At 31.6% G+C, this 27,145-nt stretch overlaps 1 protein-coding gene across 1 annotated transcript; it reads left to right on the top strand.

The window, feature by feature from the left end:
- On the top strand, positions 1-27,145 carry LOC127701288 (palmitoyltransferase ZDHHC1-like). Its single transcript, XM_052205155.1, has 13 exons — positions 1-133; positions 9,776-9,962; positions 10,643-10,815; positions 11,252-11,353; positions 11,683-11,807; positions 12,447-12,470; positions 13,113-13,139; positions 14,250-14,378; positions 19,099-19,211; positions 21,009-21,049; positions 21,571-21,685; positions 22,753-22,915; positions 23,306-27,145. Exons 2-13 carry the CDS (start codon positions 9,792-9,794, stop codon positions 23,965-23,967), a joined length of 1,845 nt encoding a protein of 614 aa, XP_052061115.1. The 5' UTR covers positions 1-133; positions 9,776-9,791; the 3' UTR covers positions 23,968-27,145.

Below are 27,145 nucleotides of genomic sequence, written 5' to 3'. Positions count from 1 at the left end.
GACATTATAAGAGTTGCGTACGAATATCAAAAATATAGTTGACATATCACCTTGGAATCAAAATGGCGACCTGTCAAATTTTCGAAATGGTAACCTGAAGAGGATTTTTTTTAAGAATATGTAATTTGTCAGTGTAAGTATACCATCAAGATCTTTTCATGGACGTTAATATAAAGAGTCTAATTATGATAACTTGCGAAGCCATGTTTATGATTTGAAAAGAGAAGGAGTGTACAATAATTTGAATAAAACACTTTCTCAAATATTGAAATAAACAAAATATAGTGTACAGCTTGTGATCGAATGTAGCCACTTCTATGCATTATTCAAGAAGGAGGACATTATCAATATCCGTAATATTTCGGCAAGTCTATGTTATAAACTGCGTACACACAGAATCAGACTATTAAAACTCTTAACTCGGATATAGAGCATACAAGGAGATGATTATAAACTGACATTGTATATAAAGTGGCTACTGAACAGTGCTCTGCCAAAAACAATTTTTTGTATGTATGTATGTATATAGACAGATAAAAAAGGAGAGACAGGTTACTTCCCGCTTAACTTATACTGTATAAAGTATTCTTTTAGATTTTAAGCTTATTCCCGCTTATTAAACCTACAGTAGTGTCCGGTAATTCCGCATGTCCAGTAAACCCGCCAACTCCTATTTACTTCCATAATTGTCACTTCTGTGAATATTTCGTCTGCTATTTTATTCATAGAAACAGTACTTATCATCACTGCATGTCAAATTTTAAAGAAAAATCTTTTATTACGAAAATATCTATAGTGTGATATATATAATACAGTTCCTCAAGCTAACGATAATCATATTATTGCTTACAAAACTCTGACTAAAAAAATTATTTTGAATTATTAGGAATACCTTTATAAGTGGTCTATTAATAAATAGATCATCTTTTCCTTTCATAAATTTGCGATAAACTGGCCCTCCATACATATAAACTGCGCATGGGCAGATTTACTGGACAAACACATTTCCGATAAAAACACAGTTGACCCACTTGTTTTGTTGATTTTAAAATTTATTTCAGATATTTTTGGGGAAATAGATAAACTACTCAAAGTTGATTTGTCAGTAAATTGATTTATATTAAATATGATTCAATTTGTATAAAATTAAGCAGAAATATTTACGATCAAAGCCTTATGTGGGCGGATTTACCGGACTGCATCGTGTACTGTATAAACTTGATAAAGTACATGTATCCTCTAGATTTTTCCCGCCTGGGAACAGTATATATACAGTCAATTTATATGTTCCTGTTCCTGCTTAACTTTTACTGTTGAAAGTACAATGTATCCTCCTAGATTTTAAATTTATACGTACATTATATACATGTATATATAAATTTTAAAATTTATTTCCCATATTGATACTGTATAAAAGTGTTCTTTTAGATTTAAAATTTTTTAGTATAAAAAAGTTTTAAAATATGTGTCAAGACTCAACTTAGACTCAAGTGTCAGTCTTGGAATAATCACTTTATTATCATGAGTTTATAAATATAAGAGACAAATACATGATATCTTTTGGGTAAAGATGAAGATATAGCTCCTTTCATGAGAACAGTTGTCCAAGCACCATATTTCACATTTGTATATTCACAAAAAGGAGAGATCCATTGAACAGGAACATGTAGGAAATTTTTGATAAATTAATGTGTATCACCACTATATATTTTTTTATACTTTGCAAAAATGAAGGTTTGACCATGTGCTTTTTTAAAAAATATAAAAAAGTATTGGTAACTGTGGCATGCAAATCAATTTTTCAAGCTTAATTTTGCATCTATATTTTTCATGAAAAAACACTTTTTGAGTATACATATAAGGAAGAAATCTATGAGATAGAATTTTGAAAAAAAAATATGAGAAGATAGGTTTTATAATAGGCTGTTACAGATAAAGGGAGGAGGGGGGGGGGGGGGGGGGGAATGGTGTCACTAAACTTAGCTTGTTTTCTTGCTACAAGTAAAAAAAACCAAAAAATTCATTAACATTTCTTTTTTTTTTATTAAATTTTTTATGTAAGAGTTAATTCCCCTCATATGGCTAAGTCGAAAAAATTGAATTGAACAATCACATATTTTGTATCTGTAAAAACAGTCTTAATAATGCAATAAATCGCTGATTTTTACTTTTCTGTCTCAAAATTTAAAGATTTATGCAAAAATAAAACCAATTGAGTACTGCTATTTTACAATCGTATATGGCAGTATACAGTTAATCTACCTTAAAACAGTCTCGGAATAAAAGAATTGTATTTTCGGAATTAGGACGACTTGAATCAAAGACAACTTTGACCAATTAAAAGAAAACTCGGACCAGTTTGAAAGATAACTTACAAAATGTAGACTAGTTTACTAGAAACACTGGTCAGAATCATTTAAAGACACTTCTTATCAATTTTAAAGACAAATCTTGCCAATATCTTAACTTGCAATGAACATTTAAAACAGATATATATGTTTAAGTCTTTCATATATAGTAAATCACCTCCTAGTTGTAAATAAGTGATCCTAGTAGTCTTCAAACTTTTCTGTATTTAAAAACACTGCCTTTAAAGTGGTCTGAGTTGTCTTTCAAATTGGGTCCCGAGTTGTAATGAATTTATTTCAAACTGGACAGAGTTGTCTTTCAAACTGGTCTTATTAATCTTTCAAACTGGTCTGAGTAGTCTTTTAAACTGGTCCAACTTGTCTTAAAAATTAGTCTAAGTTGATTACATGTAATAGATGCTTTATTCTTATACATTGCATACTGTACCTTAAAAATTTGTTCTTTACATTGTAAATGCATGTCAGTATATACACATGTACATATAAGTTAAATTAAGACTTATGGTGATGTTTATCAAGCCTGTAAATTTAGATGTGATTGGGCCAGATCCAATTAAACTTATCTATCCTCTAAATAGACTTATTCGAAAAGGTTACCAATTTAACACTGTCATTAGATAGATCTTTGAATATTGTTTTTATCTGTATAAATATTGATTTTCTTACCAATAAATTAAAACCCAACTATATATTATTGCTATACACATATCATATGTACATACTGTCAATTCCTATATTTTGGCATTGCACTCTCACTAAATCCATTGGATGTCGGATGTGTACTGATTGATACTTTAGTCTAGATACATGATTTTTATACGACCACAACATTTTTGTGGTTGTATAATGGTATAGCGTTGTTGTTGTCGTCATCGTCATCGTCTGAAGATATTTGGTTTCCAGACAATAACTTGAGTATAAGAGAATGGGTCTCTATGAAATTGAATCACAAGGTTTCATACCACAAAAGGAAGGTTGGGATTGATTTTGAGTCTTGAATTCTTGGGCTTCTTTAAGATGCTATTCTAACTGTGTATTTGGATTTTGGGCCCCGTTTTTAAATTGGTACACATTGAGATCCAAAGGGTTTCCTAATATTTGGCACTTGTTAGATTTTTTTCGATTTTATTTATTTTTATACTGAGCTAAATCTGAACTATATACATATGTACAACAACAAAATGTAGCATAAGCTATTTGTTATCTGACCATCATTTTATAAAGTGCAACAAATGTGTCAACATTTTAATAACAGACTGCTCTTAGTTGTATGGACATTAAGTTTGCTTTGTTTTCTTCTCTTTCCTCAATTGTGAAACCAAAGTCAATTATCACTCATATGTCCTTTTCTTCCTGTGCCTGTTCCATAATGAGACACATCAAATGGTACATGTGTAGTTATGATTTTTTTGGGTTACATGATTTTGTGATATTCATATGTTTACATTTTTGTCGAGCCTTTGACTTTAGTCAAAAAGCGAGACATAGCGATCCTACATTCCGTCATCGTCGTGGGCGGCGGCGTCCACAAATATTCACTCTGTGGTTAAAGTTTTTGAAATTTTAATAACTTTCTTAAACTATCCTGGATTTCTACCAAACTTGGACAGAAGCTTGTTTATGATCATAAGATAGTATCCAGAAGTAAATTTTGTAAAAATAAAATTCCATTTTTTCCGTATTTTACTTATAAATGGACTTAGTTTTTCTGCCCGGAAATATTACATTCACTCTGTGGTTAAAGTTTTTAAAATTTTAATAACTTTCTTAAACTATCCTGGGTTTGTACCAAACTTGGACAGAAGCTTGTTTATGATCATAAGATAGTATCTAGAAGTAAATTTTGTAAAAAAATAAATCCATTTTTTCTTATTTTACTTTTAAATGGACTTAGATTTTCTGCCAGGAAACAACACATTCACTCTGTGGTTAAAGTTTTTAAAATTTTGATAACTTTCTTATACTATTTTGGATTTGTACCAAACTTGGACAGAAGCTTGTTTATGATCAAATGCTAGTATCTAGAAGGAAATTTTGTTTTCTTCCAGTTAACATTACATTCAGTCTGCAGTTAAAGTTTTTAAACATTTATTAGATTCATAAACTATCCTGGATTTTTACCAAACTTGGACAGAAGCTTCTTACAATCAAAAGATAGTATCAAGAGGAATATTTTTATTGATTTACTTTCTCATTTTTGTTGAGCCTGCAATTAACAGAAAAAGTAGGCGAGACACTGGGTTCCACGGAACCCTTACGAATTTTTCTGGATAGAACTTTTTAAAATAACCATTTGTCACTCCATTTTGTCATATTATCTTAGTAAGATTGTGTAGAAGTGCTTGTTTACTTGAGGTGTTACAATATTGTTTTTTTTTAGAACATTGATATTTTGCCATTTGTAAAGTAACTTGTTTCATTCTGTTTTGTACAAAATAAATCCAATAATGTTTTATTTTGTAGAAGTACTCTTAATTTGCCAAAATCTATAGGAAAAAATCCAGGTTCTGAGCTATTTTTGGGCACTTATAATTTTGTTCTTTGATTGTAAAATAAGCCAGAAACATGTATGTTGTAAGAACACCCCAAGTACACATGTAAAGCTGTGATACTGTGAATTTTGTAGAGTAGAGATTCAAAGACTTTTTGAAATTGGCCCATGTGTGAAGTACATGTACATTCAGGGGACATTGACTACTTCTTGGCATGTTTTCATTATATGTGGTGGAAAATTGTAATTTATTCTTATATTTCCTCATAAAAAGAACTGTTAATAAAAATAAAGGTCATATTTCTTATTTACGGGTATACATTGTACATTCTTTTTACCATATGATATATTAAGATTTGTTCAACAATACTGATATAAGAAAGTTAATTTATGTGCTCCTGACCATATGAGTTTTTGGATCATACACGTATAGTCATGACCATATTTGTATAATTAATACATTGAATGTTGAAGAGTACTTTTACTGTAAATTACTTAAGGTATGATCCTTCAAGGTGTCATAAATTAAGAATTTTTAAAAATGAAACTTTGACATATTTAATCTGACATATGGTAATCATTGTTACATGATTAAGGAAATAAAGTGTGAATTCTGCTACTCAAAGTAAAATTTTATTTGAAGCATTATGGACTTTTCCTTTCGAAACACAACATGTCAACTTGGGAAAACTAACTCAAGGACTGTTAAACAAGAAGTCAGTTGTTTTACACTCAGGCAGTGAGAGCATTAAAGCCTTTTTTTCTTATTCCTTTTTATACGAGCCAAAAAAATATGTTGCGGTTGTATATTGGTATGAGTCGACGTTGGCGTCGTCATCGTAGTCGTCGTCCTAAGACACATTGGTTTTCGCACAATAACTTTAGTTTAAGTGAATGGATCTCTATGAAATTTTACCATAAGGTTCAATACCACAAAAGAAAGGTTGGGATTGATTTTGGGGGTTATGGTACCAACAGTTAAGGAATTATGAGCCAAAAAGGGGCCAAAATAAGCATTTTTGTAACTTCCAGACAATAACTTGTGTTTAAGTGTATGGATCTCTCTGAAATTATACCACAAGTTTCCATACCACAAAGGGATGGTTAGGATTGGCTTTGGGGGGTTATGGCTCAAACCGTTTAGGAATTAGGGGAGGGGGGTAAAAAAGAAATTGTGGGGGGCAATTTTTTTTTTCATTTCAGATTTCCGAGATTAAAAAGAAAATTTCTTCAAATATTTTTTTTTTTTTGCATAGTGTATTGCACAAAAGCAAAAAATTGAATATAAATTCAAATCATATAACCAATTCTAAGTTCTTTGACTACAGTTATTCAGTGTCAGAAACCTATTATGTGTCAAATATTTAATTACAATCCAAATTCAGACCTGTATCAAGCGCGAATATTGTGTCCATTTTCACCCCAACTGTTCAGGGTTGGACCTCTGCAACAGTATCCAGCTGCGCTCAGCGAAGCATTTTATTGGTGCTTAAATTTGTATTTTATTTAATTAAAATTTCTTTAATTTAGTTATTTGATGTTTTCTTGATCCTAATTATACAATCTTACAATAACAGTTGTTTATACGTGCTCTCATTCTATTCTTATGTGGAAAATCAAGAAAACATCAATTATCTTATAGGGGCAGCACGTATAAACTACTGCTATTGTTAGAACATTTGAGCGGGAGCAACAACACATCAATTAAGTGAAAATCAGACGAAATTAGTAGAAATTGTTTTTTCTAAAAATAACTATCTAAAAACAGGGAAAAATGCCCTGAACGCCTGTGGTTTTACTTACGGTCGAAAAATTTTACAGGATAAAGGCGCTTTTAATTGACTATACTGAAGGCAAAATAATAGATACACTAATGTTCAGACAAATGTGTCAAAGAATTAGATGTAGGATTTTAGTTTAGTAAATTGTGCCTATTTTGGTTCAAAGAAAGTTCTCTACTTTTATTGTCGAGCCTGCGACTTTTGTCGCAGAAAGCTCGACTTAGGGATAGCGATCCGGCGGCGGCGGCGGCGGCGGCTACGGCGGCGGCGGCGGCGGCGGCGTTAGCTAACTTCTTAAAAGCTTTATATTTTAGAAGATGGAAGACCTGGATGCTTCATACTTTGTATATGGATGCCTCATGTTACGAAGTTTCCGTCAGTCACATGTCCAATGTCCTTGACCTCATTTTCATGGTTCAGTGACTACTTGAAAAAAAAGTTCAGATTTTTTGTAATGTTAAATTCTCTCTTATTATAAGTAATAGGATAACTATATTTGGTATGTGCGTACCTTGCAAGGTCCTCATGCCCGTCAGACAGTTTTCACTTGACCTCGACCTCATTTCATGGATCAGTGAACAAGGTTAAGTTTTCGTGGTCAAGTCCATATCTCAGATACTATAAGCAATAGGTCTAGTATATTCGGTGTATGGAAGGACTGTAAGGTGTACATGTCCAACTGGCAGGTGTCATCTGACCTTGACCTCATTTTCATGGTTCAGTGGTTATAGTTAAGTTTTTGTGTTTTGGTCTGTTTTTCTTATACTGTATGCAATAGGTCTACTATATTTGGTGTATGGAATGATTGTAAGGTGTACATGTCTAGCTGGCAGGTGTCATCTGACCTTGACCTCATTTTCATGGTTCAGTGGTCAAAGTTAAGTTTTTGAGTTTTGGTCTTTTTTTCTAATACTGCATGCAATAGGTCAGCTATATTTGGTGTATGGAATGATTGTAAGGTGTACATGTCTAGCTGGCAGGTGTCATCTGACCTTGACCTCATTTTCATGGTTCAGTGGTCAAAGTTAAGTTTTTGAGTTTTTGTCTTTTTTTCTAATACTGCATGCAATAGGTCAGCTATATTTGGTGTATGGAATGATTGTAAGGTGTACATGTCTAGCTGGCAGGTGTCATCTGACCTTGACCTCATTTTCATGGTTCAGTGGTCAAAGTTAAGTTTTTGAGTTTTGGTCTTTTTTTCTAATACTATATGCAATAGTTCAACTATATTTGGTGTATGGAAATATTTTATGATCTATATGTCAGTCACGCAGGTTTTATTTGACCTTGACCTCATTTTCAAGGTTCATTGCTCAGTGTTAAGTTTTTGTGTTTTCGTCTGTTTTTCTTAAACTATAAGCAATAGGTCAACTATATTTGTTGTATGGAAGAATTGTTAGCTGTACATGCCTGCCTAGCATGGTTCATCTGACCTTGACCTCATTTTCATGGTTCATTGGTCAATGTTTAGTTTACTTGGTTAATGTTAAGTTTATGTGACAGTTGTAATAAAGCTTTATATTTAGGACTATCAACATAATATCAATGATTAGTAAAGAAGGCGAGACATTTCAGCGTGTGCACTCTTGTTGAAAAAATACCTATATGGTCTTAACAGTCCGGTACATGTAAAAACAAGATGTAATATAAATGAATCCACAGACTGGCACAGAACTTGTAAGAATTAAGAATTGAAGATTTCCTTCAAAATAACTCTGAATTTTTTACATCTTTAAAAGAACTCATAAAAATATCTTCTAGGCTTAAAGTGACCTACTTATTCCATTTGACATGGAAACATTTATATATACAGGAAAAAAATCAATACACTCAGAGATCATTAGCCCATTTGTTTACAGTATAATCTGTGTTTACCAATCATCGAGATACTGCCCTGATTAACTCAAGATCAACATCTTCTCACAATATATTATATGAAAAAAAAATTTATTGATCCTTCTTCACTGTCTTGTAATATTGTTATTCACCTGGAAAATTGTTTTTAAGGTACAGCAGATGGTTACAAGATATTTTATTCTAATTTGTAAAAGTGTAACAATGTTTGGAAAGTATCTTAAAATCATTTAGTTGTAACTTACTGGGTGTTGTTTATCACAGTAACACTTGCAGGTTAGTTTCTTATCTATAAGTCATTTAAATTGTAATTAAGGACATGTAAATAACATGATGTGTCACTTCAATGTATGTAAAATTTATGTAAATACCAAGTCGAGAAGAGCAGAAAAAATTAAAAAGATATTTAAATCTTTCCTCACACTTTAAATAATGAAAACCTCAAGGGTTGACTGGGGTATTAAGATAAACAAACTCATCATAGATACCAGGATTAAAATTTTGTACGCCAAACACGCCTTTCATCTACAAAAGACTAGTATGATCAGTGAGGTTCAAATAAAAAAAGGAAAAAAAAAAGACCAAATAAAGTAAGAAGTTGAAGAGTAATGAGGATTAACAATTCCGAAAGGCCTTGCCAAATACAGCTAAGGTAATCTATTCCTGGGGTAGAACATCCTTAGTAATTTTGAAAAATTCAAAGTTTTGTAAACAGTTAATTTATTATTATGACCATATCAGTGATAATTCATGTCAACACAAAAGTGCTGACTATTGGGCTGGTGATACCCTCAATATGATCACCAGCAGAATTTCTACCATCTGGCAGTAAAAATCTCTAAAAGAGGGGTGTCAGTTTGGCTATTCAGGATGTATATTTGCAGTCTTGTTGAAATTGGGTGATTATATATGATGACTCAAGTTTGGAGTTTGCTCTTGCATGTTAAAGAAACCTTGCAATAACTCTTTGAGGGCTTTGTAGGTGGCCTATTTCAAGACATTTAATTCTTTTCCCTATCTTACATAAACTTTTTCTTTTTAGTGTCTGTCATATTTTCTTCTCTTCATCCCATCCTACCTACTTTGCTGATTTAACAGAAATGTTTTTAAGAAGCTGAAAGTAACTTAAAAAAACTATTCACTATGGTCATGCATGATGGCTTTTTAAACCTATGATGATAATAGAGAACTGATATGGCAGCTGCAAAATAAGGTATTAAAATGATATGAACAATTATTTATTAAAGAAAGTTATAATTAAATATTGATTTTTTTTACAGATTACAGAAAGGCAAGATGCCTCATCCAGAAACAGAATATCATCACCATTTCAGAGTGAATGGCTGGAGTTGTCCTTTCCATCCTCTTCAGTTTGTTGCATGGTTTGCTGTCTTTTATTATACTGTAGTATATTTCACCACTATGGTTCCAGCATTACCAACAAACTGGCACCCAGCAGGATATATTGTATCCTTGTTAACTCAAATTATTTGTGGTCGTAGGTTCATGTTTTTTTATTTCTGATTTAGATATTATTCTTTCTTGAATCACATCGTGATAAATTGAATATTTTGAGTTTCAGGAATCCAATTTGGTGGCTCAGTCGAAGTCAAACAGCTAGTTTGGCATTGCAAATGTGGATTTTATGACAGTCAGTAGCCAATCGAAAAATTGAATTAGATTAGTAAATCATAAGGACTAATGCAGAAGCTGTAGCTCACTAAATTACAAAAAAGAGGTTGTAAAACTGGGATGTCACTTTATATTTGTAATTAATTTGTTGCTATTATCATGATTATATGTTACTGACAATAATGATTAACAATTAACAAGTTTACAACCTAAAAAGAAACAAATTTTATTGTTTGACTAAACCAATGTCATGAATTTGATGTTTATATATCTGTAGAAACTGTAAAAGTGCATCCTGATACAATATACATAATATAACATCACAATCACACTTTAATACATCAGCAATAGTATAATATATCAGCCAGCCTTTAGAGGCTTATATTGCCAATATATAAGTTATTTAATAAGTCAAAGGCTATCTGTCTACACACATTACAAGTGCCAGTAAGAATAATCTTTGCATTATATATAGAAGTAGGGTCAGATTCACAATTTTCCTTAGCAATGAACAGGTGACTGGGATTGCTTTAGTTGCACATGCAGTGTCACATATTGTAGCCAGTACTATCAACCCTGCTGATGTAGCAGTTATACAAAAAAACAGTAAACAGCAAGCCAAATTTGACAGACGGAAACATAAACATGTTATAGAAAACATGCATTGTTATATTTGTGAAGTTGACGTGTAAGTTAATATTATTCTTTTGTGCATTGAAGATAGATTTATATTTGTAATCGTTCTTTTGTATTTATATTGATGGATTGTTGATGTTAAACAGCTCTTTCAGGATGCTAGGCTATACTGTGGCCTTCGGTAGGATAACTGACAATAATAGTCAATAAAGACACCTGGCATATACATGTTTTAAACTCATAACATCTGTGTTGACATGCTATAGTTATCTCTTTGTATTTATAACATGTGGATAGCTTTGTAATTGTGTGTTTGTGTATCTTTTGAAGTCTTTTATTTTGTCAAAACTATATTTTACATGAATAGATTCATTATTAGATTTAGTTGGTCTTTTTGACTACCAAGAGCAGGATTTTGTAATAAATTTGATTTTTATAGCATCATATATGACAGGCCATTATAATGTTTGAAATAATATTATTTTCAGAGGTGCTAAATCTAAACATTGCAGTGCATGTAATAAGTGTGTGACGAACTTTGACCATCATTGCAAATGGTTAAATAACTGTGTTGGTGGACGTAATTATAAGTAAGTATACTAAAATTGAAAAAGAAAAATCATAAATTTAATTACATGTATTAAATATCTTTATGTATATACAGCTTTCATCTGGAAGATTGCAACATTTGCAGATTTATTGATTTATATCTACATTATAATAACAATGTTTAAGAATAAATTGCATCTGTTTCTTAGCAAGAATATAATGTTACAATGGTATAGTAGCAAGGGGGAAAGAAGGGAAATTGCTTCCCTCTTTCAAAAATGGGGAAAGCTGCCCTAAAATTAAGGGACACAGCCAAAATTGTTGATGACCACATAGTGACAAACAGATACATTTTGATATTTTTTTTCAGTTGGTTTCTCGCTGTACTTGTTACTGGGATTATAGGTGTGTTACTTGTTTTCCTTGTTTGTATGGTAGAGTTTATTGCATACTTTACAGATGAAGATGATGGAGAAATACTACTGCCTTATATAGGTAAAAAAATATTCCTTATTTTCTAAATATAAAAGTTAATGAAAAAATACATAAACAAGTAAGAAAATGAAAATAAACCAAACAGGAAATATTCTACAGAAGATATTTTCCATATGCTATTTCTTTAATTCTAATAAAAAAGAGAGGCAAAAGATACCAAAGGGATATACATTTAAACTCTAGTCTAAAACATACCGACAATGGCATGGCAAAAAAACAAAAACAATCAAAAGAAAAACAACAGTATATATACAAACCACAACATAGAAAACTAACGACTGAGCAACATGAACCCCATCAATAACTGAGTGTGATTTCAGGTGCTCCGGAATAAGTGATCCTGCACATGTGGCACTCATCATGTACATTATTAAGGTAATCAAGCATCAATATAATTACCATAAAAAACTAATCCTTTAGATTATCTTGATGGGTTTGTACCACTGTGTTATCATTATTCATTGATTTTTCCTTTCAATAAAAGAAAAAGAATCATTTTGTTGTATAAAATAAGGAATATACTGATTTCGTTTTTTGTGGTAAAAAGTAAGCCAGGCTCTTATACAGTTTACTTATTTCAACCATTTCATTGAATGTTTTATATAAATGATTGATTTATGTTGCCTTTATATTGTACAGATTACAGAGAAATGTTGCAATTAAGTAAGTATACAGGAATAAATATTTTTATAATAAGTCTTTATTGTTATATAAGTAAACATAATTGGTACTTGTGACAAATCCAAATCCAATTCATAAACAACAACAAAAATAAATAAACTGATTTGAATACATTTAGGTACATTGTAATGTGTTCTTGTTTGAATATGTTGTTGGTTTGATATGTACCCCAATCTGATGATGGAAAGGATATTTGTAAAATATTTTTTTCTAAATTTTAAATAAACTTCAGATAATCCAAAGTAAAGAATGATAAAACTTTGGACTAGGAAATTCAGGTTTGACATTTGGTTCATTAAAGTTTATATATTGACCTTCAGATGTCTGTTTTTGGTATAACTTCATGTATACACAATGTCTCCATTTATTCACTCCATTTAGGTTAACAAAAAAGTAGAACCAATTAAACTGACAACCTATTTAAAAAGGCTTTAAGAATCTAAACATTTGATTGAAGTATTTTAAGGTTAATAGTAGAATCGATCCTATTGTTTTAAATATATCTAGATCTCGAAACTAATTTCATCTGTATTGATTGGTAAAACTATTAATTGTCGGAAGTTTGAGAAACTTTGTTTATCTCATTATACTCAAGTAGAAATATTGATTTTAATTTATTTTCAGATCCAAATTTGACATCAGCATCACCAGGTAAACTATATAGTTTATTATTGATTGTATTAATCAAACAACCTAAACTGTTTTCTAATTGTATGCTTAAGATTATAATGTTTTCGGGATATTTTCTTGAAAACTTTATTTTAGCAAATTTGCTATAAATTGGAATCCTCTTGAATATGATTAAAAATATGAAAATTCAAAAATATAATTTTATGTTTTTTCTGTATATGCAATATATTAGTTAATGTTAGACATATTCTTTGTTTTAATTTTATTCACAAAAACGATAGTGTTATCCAATATTCATTGAAATGTCAAATACAAGTTTCAGTAAGATAGTAAGATATGAGAATGTTCATGATATAAAAATTAAAAAAAATGTGGTATGATTGCCAATGAGACAACTCTCCACCAGAGACCAAATGACATAGAAGTGTATAACTATAGGTCACTGTATGGCCTTCAACAATGAGCAAACCCCATAAAAGTCCATATCATTTACCAGTAACACATTCATTACATGCTTTTTATCACATTTTGATTTATTGATAAACCTTTGCTCAAATATTAAAAAAAAATAAAACAATACTTTATATATTTCATGAGTCTGAAGCACTTTTCTGGATTTACCTTCATCAGGAACACTCAAATCCTAATATTTGAAAGCCAAGGATGAATGAAAACGGAAACAAATGAAGAGCTATATGACCAAAAAGGACACAAAAAAACAACATGTCAATTATTTATAAAAATATCAACCACACCTCTGCAAAACCTCAGACAACAAATTTACATAAATAATATTTACTTCTTTTTTTTTAACAAAAAAGGGCTCTTCATATATTTTTTGCCACATTTTTAGCCCTAATCTTTAGGACCAAATAAGGGCTTAAAATAGGCCAAACCTAGCTTGCTGGTAAGATATGATTGACTGAAAAGTTTAATTTGCTAGATACATCATAATAAATAAGACTTAATCTTATAAAAGTACCAATTTCATTGGCAGTCTCCAAGTATTGAATTTGCTTATTTTAGTTTTTACCAGATTTTTGCAAATAAAGAAAAAGCTTCTCTGAAAATTCTCTTTTGTAGCTTTTCTAGATAACAAATCATATTTAATTATATTTTTTTTACTTACAGAGTTTAAGATTATGCACATACCAATAAAAGAGAAAGCAGGATGGTTAGCACTGTTGGGAATAACAGCAATACTGCTCTTACTATCTTTAGCATTACTCATTCATCTTTTTGCCTTCCATTGTTATCTAAGTAAGTTTGTGTTTTATTGACCAAGCATTAAAAAAATGAGTGGGTGCAGATATTTTAATTAGATTGGGTTTGATCATGAACTGAAACTTTTTTTCTACATCTTTAATAAGAAACTGTTTATTTAACAGTTCCACTACATATCAAAAGTAACTTTGACTTCTATTTACCTTCAATTTTTATACGACCGCAAACAATTTTTGCGGTCGTATATTGGTATGACGTTGGGGTCGTCGTCGTCCGGCATCGTCTGAAGACACATTGGTTTTCGCACTCTAACTCTAGTTTAAGTGAATGGATCTCAATGAAATTTTACCATAAGGTTCAATACCACAAAAGGAAGGTTGGGATTGATTTTGGGGTTTATGGTACCAACAGTTAAGGAATTAGGGGCCAAAAAGGGGCCAAAAATAAGCATTTTTGTAACTTCCAGACATAACTTGTGTGTTAGTGTATGGATCTCTCTGAAATTGTACCACAAGGTTCCATATCACACAGGGAATGCTGGGATTGATTTTGGGGGTAATTGCCTCAAAATATTAGGAATTAGGGGCCAAAAAAGGGGCAAAACACAAGCATTTTTCTAGTTTCATGACAATAACTTGTGTGTAAGTGTATGGATCTTTCTGAAATTGTACTACAAGGTTCCATAGCATATCACAAAGGGAAAGCTGGAATTGAGTTTGGGGGTAATTGCCCAAAACGTTTAGGAATAAGGGGCCAAAAATAAGCATTTTTGTCGAGCCTTCGACTTTAGTCGAAAAAGCGAGACATAGCGATCCTACATTCCGTCGGCGGCGGCGGCGGCGTCCACAAATATTCACTCTGTGGTTAAAGTTTTTGAAATTTTAATAACTTTCTTAAACTATCCTGGATTTGTACCAAACTTGGACAGAAGCTTGTTTATGATCATAAGATAGTATCCAGAAGTAAATTTTGTAAAAATAAAATTCCTGTTTTTCCGTATTTTACTTATAAATGGACTTAGTTTTTCTGCCAGGAAACAATACATTCACTCTGTGGGTAAAGTTTTTAAAATTTTAATAACTTTCTTAAACTATCCTGGATTTGTACCAAACTTGGACAGAAGCTTGTTTATGATCATAATATAGTATCCAGAAGTAAATTTGCTAAAAAAAAAAATTTCATTTTTCCGTATTTTACTTATAAATGGACTTAGTTTTTCTGCCAGGAACAATACATTCACTCTGTGGTTGAAGTTTTTAAAATTTTAATAACTTTCTTAAACTATCCTGGATTTGTACCAAACTTGGACAGAAGCTTGTTTATGATCATAATATAGTATCCAGAAGTAAATTTGTTAAAATTTTTTACCTGTTTATCCGTATTTTACCTAGTAATGGACTTAGTTTTTCTTCCAGTTAACATTAAATACAGTCTGCAGTTAAAGTTTTTATACGACCGCAAAAAAAATTTGTAACTTCCAGACATAACTTGTGTGTAAGTGTATGGATATCTCTGACATTGTACCACAAGGTTCCATATCACAAAGGGAATGCTGGGATTGATTTTGGGGGTAATTGCCTCCAAATTTTAGGAATTAGGGGCCAAAAAGGGGCAAAAAACAAGCATTTTTCTAGTTTCATGACAATAACTTGTGTGTAAGTGTATGGATCTCTCTGACATTGTACCACAAGGTTCCATATCACAAAGGGAATGCTGGGATTGATTTTGGGGGTTAATTGCCTCCATATTTTATGAATTAGGGGCCAAAAAGGGGCAAAAAACAAGCATTTTTCTAGTTTCCAGACAATAACTTGTGTGTAAGTGTATGGATCTTTATGAAATTGTACTACAAGGTTCCATATCACAAAGGGAAAGCTGGGTTTGAGTTTTGGGGTAATTGCCCAAAAAGTTTAGGAATAAGGGGCCAAAAAGGGGCAAAAAATAAGCATTTTTCTAGTTTCCAGACAATAACTTGTGTTCAAGTGTATGGATCTCTCTGAAATTGTACTGCAAGGTACCATACCATAAAGGGAAGGCTGGGATTGATTTTGGGGGATAATTCCCTCAAAATTTTAGGAATTAGGGGCCATAAAAGGGCAAAAAAACAAGCATGTTTCTAGTTTCAGGACAATAACTTGTGTGTAAGTGTATGGATCTTTATGAAATTGTACTACAAGGTTCCATATCACAAAGGGAAAGCTGGGTTTGAGTTTGGGGGTAATTGCCCTGAACGTTTAGGAATTTGGGGCCAAAAAGGGCCAAAAAACAAGCATTTTTCTAGTTTCCAGACAATAACTTGTGTTCAAGAGTATGGATCTCTCTGAAATTGTACTGCAAGGTACCATACCACAAAGGGAAGGCTGGGATTGAATTTTGGGGTGATGAATCATAAAGGGGTTCAAAAAATTTGGGGGGGGGATTTGTTTTTCCTTTTATTTTCCATTTTAAAATTTCCCATTATAAAAGCAAATAATAATGATATGGTTTGAATAGGAAAATTAAAAAAATTTTAAGTTCTTAGACCACTTTCATTCTGTGTCAGAAACCTATGCTGTGTCAAATATTAATTACAATCCAAATTCAGTGCTGTATCAAGCTTGAATGTTGTGTCCATACTTGCCCCAACTGTTCAAGGTTCGACCTCTGCGGTCGTATCAAGCTGCGCCCCAGCGGAGCATTTTATTAAAACATTTATTAGATTCATAAATTATCCTGGATTTATACCAAACTTTGACAGAAGCTTCTTACAATCAAAAGATAGTATCTTAAGGAATATTTTTATTGATTTTTTCCTCATTTTTGTTGAGCCTGCGATTAACAGCAAAAGTAGGCGAGACACTGGATTCCGCGGAACCCTTACAAATTTTTCTAGTTTCCAGACAATAACTTGTGTTCAAGTGTATGGATCTCTCTGAAATTGTACCACAATGTTCCATATCACACAGGGAATGCTGGGATCGATTTTGGGGGTAATTGCCTCAAAATATTAGGAATTAGGGGCCAAAAAAGGGGCAAAAAACAAGCATTTTTCTAGTTTTATGATAATAACTTGTGTGTAAGTGTATGGATCTTTCTGAAATTGCACTACAAGGTTCCATATCACAAAGGGAAAGCTGGAATTGAGTTTGGGGGTAATTGCCCAAAATGTTTAGGAATAAGGGGCCAAAAATAAGCATTTTTCTAGTTTCCAGACAATAACTTGTGTTCAAGTGTATGGATCTCTCTGAAATTGTACTGCAAGGTACCATACCACAAAGGGAAGGCTGGGATTGAGTTTGGGGGTGATGAATCATAAGGGGGTTCAAAAAATTTTGGGGAGGGGGATTTTTTTTTTTTCCTTTTTTTTTTCTTTGAAAATTTTCCATTTTAAGTTGGTTATTTCTGTTTTATATTTAAAAGCAAATAATAATGATATGGTAGGAGATACACACCAAACAGGATGTGTAAATTATTATATAATAAGTATTGTGCAATAGCAAGAAATTTTCAATTGCACAGAATTGCACAATAGCAAGAAATCTTCAATTGCACAGTATTGCGCAATAGCAAGAAATCTTCAGTTGCACAGTATTGTGCAATAGCAAGAAATATCCAATAGCACAATATTGCGCAATAGCAAGAAATTGTCAATTGTACAGTATTGCGCAATAGCAAGAAATATTCAATTGCACAGTATTGTGCAAAAGAAGATACTTCGTATAAATTGCTTATTTCTTGACCAATTTCAATGGGGTTTTATTCTTGAATTCTTGGGGTTCTTTAATATGCTGATTCTAACCGTGTATTAAGTTTTTGGATTTTGGGCCCCGTTTTTAAATTGGTCCACATTGAGGTCCAAAGGGTCCAAAATTAAACTTTGTTTGATTTCATCAAAAATTGAATTATTGGGGTTCTTTGATATGCCAAATCTAACCGTGTATTTAGATTCTTAATTTTTTGGTTCCGTTTTCAAATTGGTCTACATTAAGGTCCAAAGGGTCCAAAATTAAACTTAGTTTGATTTTAACAAAAATTGAATTCTTAGGGTTCTTTGATATGCTGAATCTAAATATGTATTTAGATTTTTGATTATGGGCCCAGTTTTCAAGTTGGTCCAAATCGGGGTCCAAAATTAAACTTTGTTTGATTTCAACAAAAATTGAATATATGGGGTTCTTTGATATGCTGAAATAACCATGTATTTAGATTTTTGATTTTTGGGCCCCATTATCAACTTTGTCCACATTGAGGTCAAAAGGGTCCAAAATTAAACTTTGTTTGATTTCATTAAAATTGAATTCTTGGGGTTCTTTGATATGCCGAATCTAACCATGTATTTAGATTTTGGATATTGGACCATAATAGGTGAATGTCCAATTTAAAAATTTTTAAGTTCTTAGACCACATTCATTCTGTGTCAGAAACCTATGCTGTGTCAAATATTTAATCACAATCCAAATTCAGAGCTGTATCAAGCTTGAATGTTGTGTCCATACTTGCCCCAACTGTTCAGGGTTCGACCTCTGCGGTCGTATCAAGCTGCGCCCTGCGGAGCATTTTATTTTATTATGATTGTTACGTATGAAGAAATCCTACATATTTATACTGTTGACTAGTGTTAAATTTTGTTTATTCAATTTTCTATCTTTGAATTAAGACCATAAATGTGAGTTATTTTGTAATTCTGAACATTTGAAGCACATCATAATTTGGTTTAAACACTGTTTTTGTACAACAAATGACATTTTTAAAATTTTTTTCTTTCTGAATTTTACAGTGTACAATAAGATGACAACTTATGATTACATTGTAAAACAGAGAGAAAAAGAGGTTGAAGCAGTGAAACCACCTGTGTCTACTGGTAGACGCAAGCGAGTTCCTGTAAGCATGGTAAGGGTAATGATGTTTTCTTTACATATTAAAGCATTATTGTACATTTTAAAACCCATAGTTTTATCATGTGTAAATGTTGATGTCTTAATGTAGTATTTGTGAGTAAAAGTTCAAATTTACCTTTTCTGGGAACAAAATGTAATGGATATGAAAAAATCAATAATATATGTAAAATTGAGAATGGAAATGGGGAATGTGTCAAAGAGACAACAACCCGACCATAGAACAGACAACAGCAGAAGGTCACCAACAGGTCTTCAATGCAGCGAGAAATTCCCGCACCCGGAGGCGTCCTTCAGCTGGCCCCTAAACAAATATATATACTAGTTCAGTGATAATGAACGCCATACTAAACTCCAAATTGTACACAAGAAACTAAAATTAAAAATAATACAAGACTGACAAAGGCTAGAGGCTCCTGACTTGGGACAGGCGCAAAAATGCGGCGGGGTTAAACATGTTTATGAGATCTCAACCCTACCCCTATACCTCTAGCCAATGTAGAAAAGTAAACGCATAACAATACGCACATTAAAATTCAGTTCAAGAGAAGTCTGAGTCTGATGTCAGAAGATGTAACCAAAGAAAAAAAACAAAATGACAATAATACATAAATAACAACAGACTACTAGCAGTTAACTGACATGCCAGCTCCAGACTTCAATTAAACTGATTGAAAGATTATGTCTTCATCATATGAATATCAGGCACAATCCTTCCCGTTAGGGGTTTAGTATCATACCATCATAACATATATGAGAAGAACATAACCCGTGTCATGCCAACAACTGGTTTTTAAATAAATGTGTTTAGTGCCGATGCAAAGACCCTATAAGTGAATCAATATTAGGCTTTATATATTTATAACTAAAAAAAGAAAATAGTCATGTTCATTACAAAAAGATTGATAGATTTGATTTAATATGTGGCTCCAACATGGTCAAATCCAACCTCTGACCTTCAGGGGCTTGGCAGGCCACTTTTTCGACCTGATGTCTCATTAAGAAGGACCTGTGACCTTAAAAAATATTCAAAACTGTTTATTTGCTTAAAAAGGACCCTGGTGGCCTGATCTTGTGACCTAATTGGGGTACACTACTGGAGCCCAATATGTAGTTGTACAGATTAGGTTTAGCTAGCTATAAAACCAAGTTTAATCCACCTTTTTCTACATAAGGAAATTCCTGTACCAAGTCAGGAATATGACAGTTGTTTTCCATTAGTTTGATGCGTTTTAGCTTTTAATTTTGCCATTTCATGGGGGACTTTCCGTTTTGAATTTTCCTTGGAGTTCGGTATTTTTGTTATTTAACTTTTTGTCATGTTGTTAGTTGCAATAGATTATGTACTCGACTTTTTTTAAAAACTGTTTCTCCATATCTGCATGTATCATTGACTCTTTGAACCTTTACAATTTATAAGTATGTTATTAAAACTAGGAAAGGATGGAGATTCAAGTCACAAATAACATGCTACAATTATATGAGCCTCACTCTCAAGTTAGGGACTTGATAATTGCTGGTATTTGTTATAACTTATATTGTAATGTTTGTTTATCCATTATGGAATCTGTTAGCCTCTGTTTAATTAATTTGCAAATCTTCAGATTTCGATAGATGTAAAGTTTGACATGTTATGTAAGCAAAAGAGATTAATACAAGTATATGTAGTTGTAATTTAGATATAATTAAAGTGAATTTAATTGGTACAAAATTCTTACTATTGAATGTTGTCAACTAAATAATTAGAAACAATGCTTTAGTTCCTTGAGTAATACTTTATATCTGTTTTCAGATGAACAGAGTAGGACCAAGAGGCTCAAGAAAAATTGTCAAGTATGTAAATGCATTTTAAAAGAACTACTAGTGGCTAAGGCTGCATGTAACTAGAAAGCACTTAAGTATAGTTAGTCCATTTAATTAATGTCAGAATGAAAATTGATAAATAATCAGAAATAAAAAAATTCAAATATCCATTACTTTTTCTCGAAATTGACACTGGAATGAAGTAAAAATATATACCATAGTAGGTACACAAAAGTAGCACAAGGAAAGGGATGCTAAAATATATTAAGATGGAGGCAAAGTACAGACTGTTTTGTCTTGATAATTTACTTGGAAAATTATTTTATGGTAGTTACATCATAAAAATAATAGACCGTACAGGTAAGACTTTTAGTTGATGTGATTACTTCCTGATATATATAGAATAATATTAGCATATGGTCAAATAGATTACTTTTTATTAAAAGTCAAACACAATCATATATATAACTTACCACTTGCTATTTAAAAAAATGACTAGTTATCGTGTTATATTAGAGGATTTTTTGTATAAGGAAACATTTTTATTATAGAAAAGGTTCATTCAAAGAAGAAAAAGAATATAAACACAGAGAGGAAGGAGAAACCTCTGGAGAGACCCCACCACCTACAACCAGTCCAATGAGACAGAATGAAAACAATAATAATGTATGTGAAAAGTCTCCAAAGTTATAGCTGTAAAAATCAATGTTTAACACTCTGTATAGATAGTTGTTCCTGTTTACTAAGTTATGATGAATATATGGTTTATTATATCCTCTATCTCAGAATTATACCCCAGCTCCAAAGGAGGGGTGTATACTTTTTTACCTCTTTCTGTCCTGTGAAATTCTGTTGCATTTTTCTCAGGAACTTTATATCAGAGTTTCGCGAAATTTGTTATCAGTCATCATGTAAACATGCTATACTGTGTTAAGCAGTTACAGATTCACCAATCCTCACCTTGGTGTTTATAGAATACTTATATATTCTATCACATAATTACCTTGTATGAATTTTTATCTTTTTCTGGGGAACTACAAATGAGAGCTTCGTGAAATTTTTTATCAGGCTTCATGTGAACATGCTTTTCAGTGAGATGTGTTGTCAGATTCATCACTTATCAACTTCCTGTTTACCAAATTCTTAAATCATTATTGAGCAGTAGCTCACAGTTTTATTTGTTCTTTTTAAATTATGACATTTACCTTTTGTAACTCTTTTATATTAATTGTTTTTGTGAAAGATTGGAACTATTGTTCCAATTATTTCCTAAGGCACAGACCTCCCAGACAGGAAGTTACCAGATTAGCTACTGAATTTATCCACACTGAAATATAGTTCCCAATTAATCTTATGTCTATGTGCATATGCACAGAGGAACTTTGGAATTTGTGTTATCTATGGTGGGTATGCTTGTTCTGAGATAATCATTTTCAGTATTCAAATATGATATAGAAATGCTTTGTTATATTCTTGATTTCACCATTGACAGAAGGATATTTTTTTCAGTAGTTGTGGCATTACATATTCCAACATAATTTTGGTTTTCCAACAATATATTTTTAGTCATAAACATCATCTTTACTAAACCTGGTTTGATTATGCCCCATTGGATGAAGAAAAATATCGATGTCCCATTAATTTCTATTTTCTTTTTTTCTTCTAGAATTTAGCTTTTAGATATTAGTTATATTTGTGGTCATGCTCAATATTTCCATTTCAAATATTTGCAGGCAGAAAAAATTTACAGAGACGGTAGTTTAAGAAAAAAGCCACATGCTCATATTGACAATGAAGTCACAGTTAAAAAGATTAAAAGAAAAAAGAAAAAATCCTACAAAGCACCAACACACAGAAGTTCAGATGATGAGACTGACAGAAAAATTTCTACAATTGGTAATGTCACTATTCATTTTAATTTCTTTATACGATCTGATGTTCACAAATGCAAAAAAGGCTCAGTCTCTTTAATACATTTCAAATTCCTTATAATGTCAAATGAAACCAGTTATATGGAAATGAATAGTTGTTTTCAGTTTTATCAACAGTTTGATATTTAATATAGTTTAAACATAAACAGTATCATCTTTTTATAGTAAACAATTTAACAGATAGAATTTGTTGCTTAATTCAAAGTTTACTGATTAATTTGTCAATTTAAGATTTTGATAAAAAACCGTTAAATGTCTAATGTTATCAGTTGCACTTATATGTATTCAGTTCATCAAACATTAATGTTGAAATCTTAAATGAAAAATTCCTAAATTTTTCTTATTTTTTTTACAGGTAATCCTCAATTCTATACAACTGCTCAGAATGTTGAATTGGAATTACCAATTCATAGTCCAATAAAAGTATCGCCACCCCCACTTGTTCCTGTGACAGCTGTTGGTGCATCACAGGAATATAATTCTGATTCTGCAGAATCATTACACGAAACTAAACCTCGACAGAAGCCATTAGCATTTAGGAATTCATCACAGAGGAATATTGCAAAGGGCTCCGATAGTCCAGATTCTGGAATTATTTCTCAAGACTCTTTACGAAGAAGTAAAAAACCAAAACGTAAAAAATCAAAGTCAAAGAATACAGATGAAAATTTGAATGCTACAACATTATTAACTGTAAATCCCAATGCCAAATATAATCCAGATGGTAGTTTGGATTATACTAACGGTATGCCTGTAACTCCAGTTGTGTTAAAACTCAGGCAGCATAGAGATCTGCCAAAATTAGAATCGCCCCCACCAGAAGTGCCACGATTAGACTTAGGTCCTTTGACTGCAAGTTCAGCAGACAATATGTCATATAGACCTCCTAGTTCACTAAGGTCAGATGATACTTACCTAACAGCAAGATATCCAGATTATTTTAATAACAATAATTTGACTTCTTCACAGAAACTTTCTCAGGTGCCAGAAATGAGTGGGTTGGATACTGAACTGTAGCTAATGTAAAGTGATTTTTTTTTAATTTTTAAATTTTGGGACCAAATTGTTTGCATGCCTTTTCAAATTATTGAAATGTGTTGTGTGCTAGAGTATTAGCAGACATGTTGATCCATGTTTCCATTTAATTTTTATCTACTTTAGTATAGTTATGTACTTTTCTTCAACTCTAATTTGCACTTTCAAGTCAATTTAAGCTTAATTTGAATTATTTCACTGCACTTGTTTGCATCATTGTAGGACCTTTAAAAAATCCTTTTTTGAAAAATGTGTAGTTACTAAGAAAAAAGTCCACTTTAAAAATCAGAATTTAATTTTCTGTTGTATTTCCGACTACTTTTTTAAGCGCAGAGTATTTCATATGAAGTATGGTACTAATTTCCCTTGCCATTATTAGAATGTTAGAATTTATGCAGTAAAAGATGTATGCTATGTCTGGCAAATTTTTATTAAAATATATGACATATGTGTAATTTATTGTGTGAATGAGAAAGTGCTGAAAAGGAGGAGGTGTGCTAAGCCCTATTTGGACTGACAATCAAATTATAACAAGATAAGGTGGTTATTTCATAAAGATAGTTGATAAGTATGTGCAAACTTCAAACTGTAAGGAATTTGAAATATGAATTTTCTCTAAAAATTTTGCAATCAAAAGATAGCATAAATTTGATTTTACTCCCAAATATTAAAAAAATTGCCTATTTTGACACAAAGTTGTGAGGTGTAAATATTTAGCACATGCAAGTACCAAATAAATATGTACATGAGACTGTGATAAGAGGTGTTGTTTGTCTAGACTTACATGTTATTTATTTTGACTGGCATGTGCTTTATATTTTTGCAGGTCCAAAAACTAGTTTAAATAAAAAAACAACTATTCTTTTTACTAAAAAAAAATGTGTAATAGGGCCTTTTTCATTTGAAACTTGGGAGTTAAAAGTTTGCTTAAGAAGAACAGCCATCTTTTCAGAGAACAGATGGAAAAGTATATGTTTCTATTTTGAAACCAAAGAAAGTGCTTTAGTTGTGCTGGACACAAAACATAAAGGCATATATACTTGATTCTATTATGTCCTGGTTTGATATTAATATATAGAATATTAATAGACATAAAGAGTTAGATTTTTACATGAAAATAAAATGTGTGTATTAAATAAGAGTAAAACAAAATAAATAATTTTGTGAGGTCTAAAGGTAAAATTCTAAACAGGATTTTAGTCCGTTACCTAATTTTTATCTACATCCGTCCATTTTAACAATGTTGCACCATTTGTATAATATAAAGTGCTTTTTACAATATAGTATGTATTTTGTTTTTAATTATTGTTATCAATTTAGTATTTAGCATTTTTGTGGGTTGACATTCCATTCCATTTCATTTTAATACATCCTTTTTGTAGATTTTGATTGGTATGAAATAATTCTCTAATCTAAGAATTACTTAATAAGCTTTGTGTAATCTAAGAATTACTTAATAAGCTTTGTGTTGGTACTAATATTTAGATTGCATCTCCCTCATGCAAAGTTAATCTTCGAGTTGTAAGGCTGTTAAAGAGTTTCGGGCATATAACTATACTTGGCACTCAAGAGGACTAAATTTGTGCTGGAAACACTAAATCCAGTATTTTGATTGGTTGGTTTCTAAGTATGAGTTCGAAAATTGTACTCAAAATTTTTATGACTTAGGCCAGATCTTTGTGGATGTTATAAAGGAAAACTTAAGGTATTAATTTCTTCTGAGTTTTACTACCATTTCCAAATCGCATTTGCTTATTTGTATATCTGCACGATAAGGGTTCACTTGGATGGAATTTGTAGTAAGTGGCAAGTTTACTGGTACATTTTGATTTAGATTTAAGCATCAAACAGATAAAGATTCTAATTCACACATTGAAAAATAAAGGTTTGACAGTCATTTCCATGATGATGTTTTTGTATTAGTCTCAAGTGCATGTTTTGCCAAATTCAGCCAGACCAAACAAATTTTGAAACATTGGAGAAGTACAGTATTTTTACCAAATTAAAATCATGACCACATTTCATATATCTGGTATTTAGCATACACTTGAAAGGAATCAAATACAAATTTTTAAGCAGATTTACATGATGTTGAGACATTTTATCGTGAACAGAGAAACTGAGGATACCCAATTTAAGGCTTATTTAAAATGTAGTAATAAAAATCAACATCACTACTAACAGATTTGTCAGATGGACATTTAGGACTGTAGAAATGTTCTGGTCTGCAAGAGTGGTGCTTATTCTATCAGTTACAACAGTCTGACCAACATCATTTGGAACCTCATTCTTTGGCTGGAGTAGACAACTGTTTCATTGGAAATCATACCACATCTTATTTTAAATCATAAGTGTTGAAAATTTGTATAGAAGTTTTCAAGAAAAATGTGTTTTTATTATGCCCCCGCCAAGTGGGGCAGCATTAAGGTTTACCCTTGTCCTTTCATACGTCCCAAGATTAGTTTCCGATCTCTAACTTTAGTTTGCCTTAACCAAATGTTATGAAACTTATACACAATGGTCAAGCTCAAATTTTGGTGGTGTCACTTTAACATCTTGAGTTATGTCCCTTTATAAATGGAAAAACTGGCAAATTTGCTGTTTCAGCAATCTAACTTTACATTGACTCTACCAAATATTATGAAACTTATACACAAAGCTTATCACCACCAAATACAGATCAAGTTTGAATTTGAGGGTGTCAAGTTTCAATGTTCTCGAGTTATGTCCCTTTATAAAAGAAAAAAATGCTGAATTTGATGTATAATTACAAACAGGGGCATCTGTGTCCCATGGACACATTCTTCTTTTATTTTCTTTATGTATGGACAACAGACAAAGTTGTAGAAAATTATTTTGGTAGCAAAATTCTGAGCAACGTAGCAATCACACTTAATGGTAAGAAATTTTCTGCATTGTATTTTATTCATTTTTAGCAAGTATTAGAATTGGCAGGAACTTTTATTTAGTATTATTTCACTTTTAACGTCCACTATCATAGTATTTTGTTAAGTTTTATTTATAACAAAGTTGTTGTGATAATGTTTTGTGATGTTTATTTTTACAATGGATCTGTGATTTTCATCAGTTGCATGTTATGCAAAATTGTTATTACATTTTGGATCATTGAACTATTCTAATAAATGGAATTTTTTTAACA

Source organism: Mytilus californianus, unplaced genomic scaffold (assembly GCF_021869535.1).
Source record: "Mytilus californianus isolate M0D057914Y unplaced genomic scaffold, xbMytCali1.0.p SCAF_5, whole genome shotgun sequence".
NCBI lineage: Eukaryota > Metazoa > Mollusca > Bivalvia > Mytilida > Mytilidae > Mytilus > Mytilus californianus.
The sequence above is the reverse complement of the archived record's forward strand: the minus strand, read 5'-3'. Positions and strand labels throughout refer to the sequence as shown.

Coding starts and splice junctions, on each gene's coding strand:
- LOC127701288 (XM_052205155.1), top strand. CDS start 9,792: ATGCCTCATCCAGAAACAGAATATCATCACCATTTCAGAGTGAATGGC. Junction 11,808..12,446: donor AATACTACTGCCTTATATAG/GTAAAAAAATAT, acceptor TATATTGTACAG/ATTACAGAGAAATGTTGCAA. Junction 12,471..13,112: donor CAGAGAAATGTTGCAATTAA/GTAAGTATACAG, acceptor ATTTATTTTCAG/ATCCAAATTTGACATCAGCA.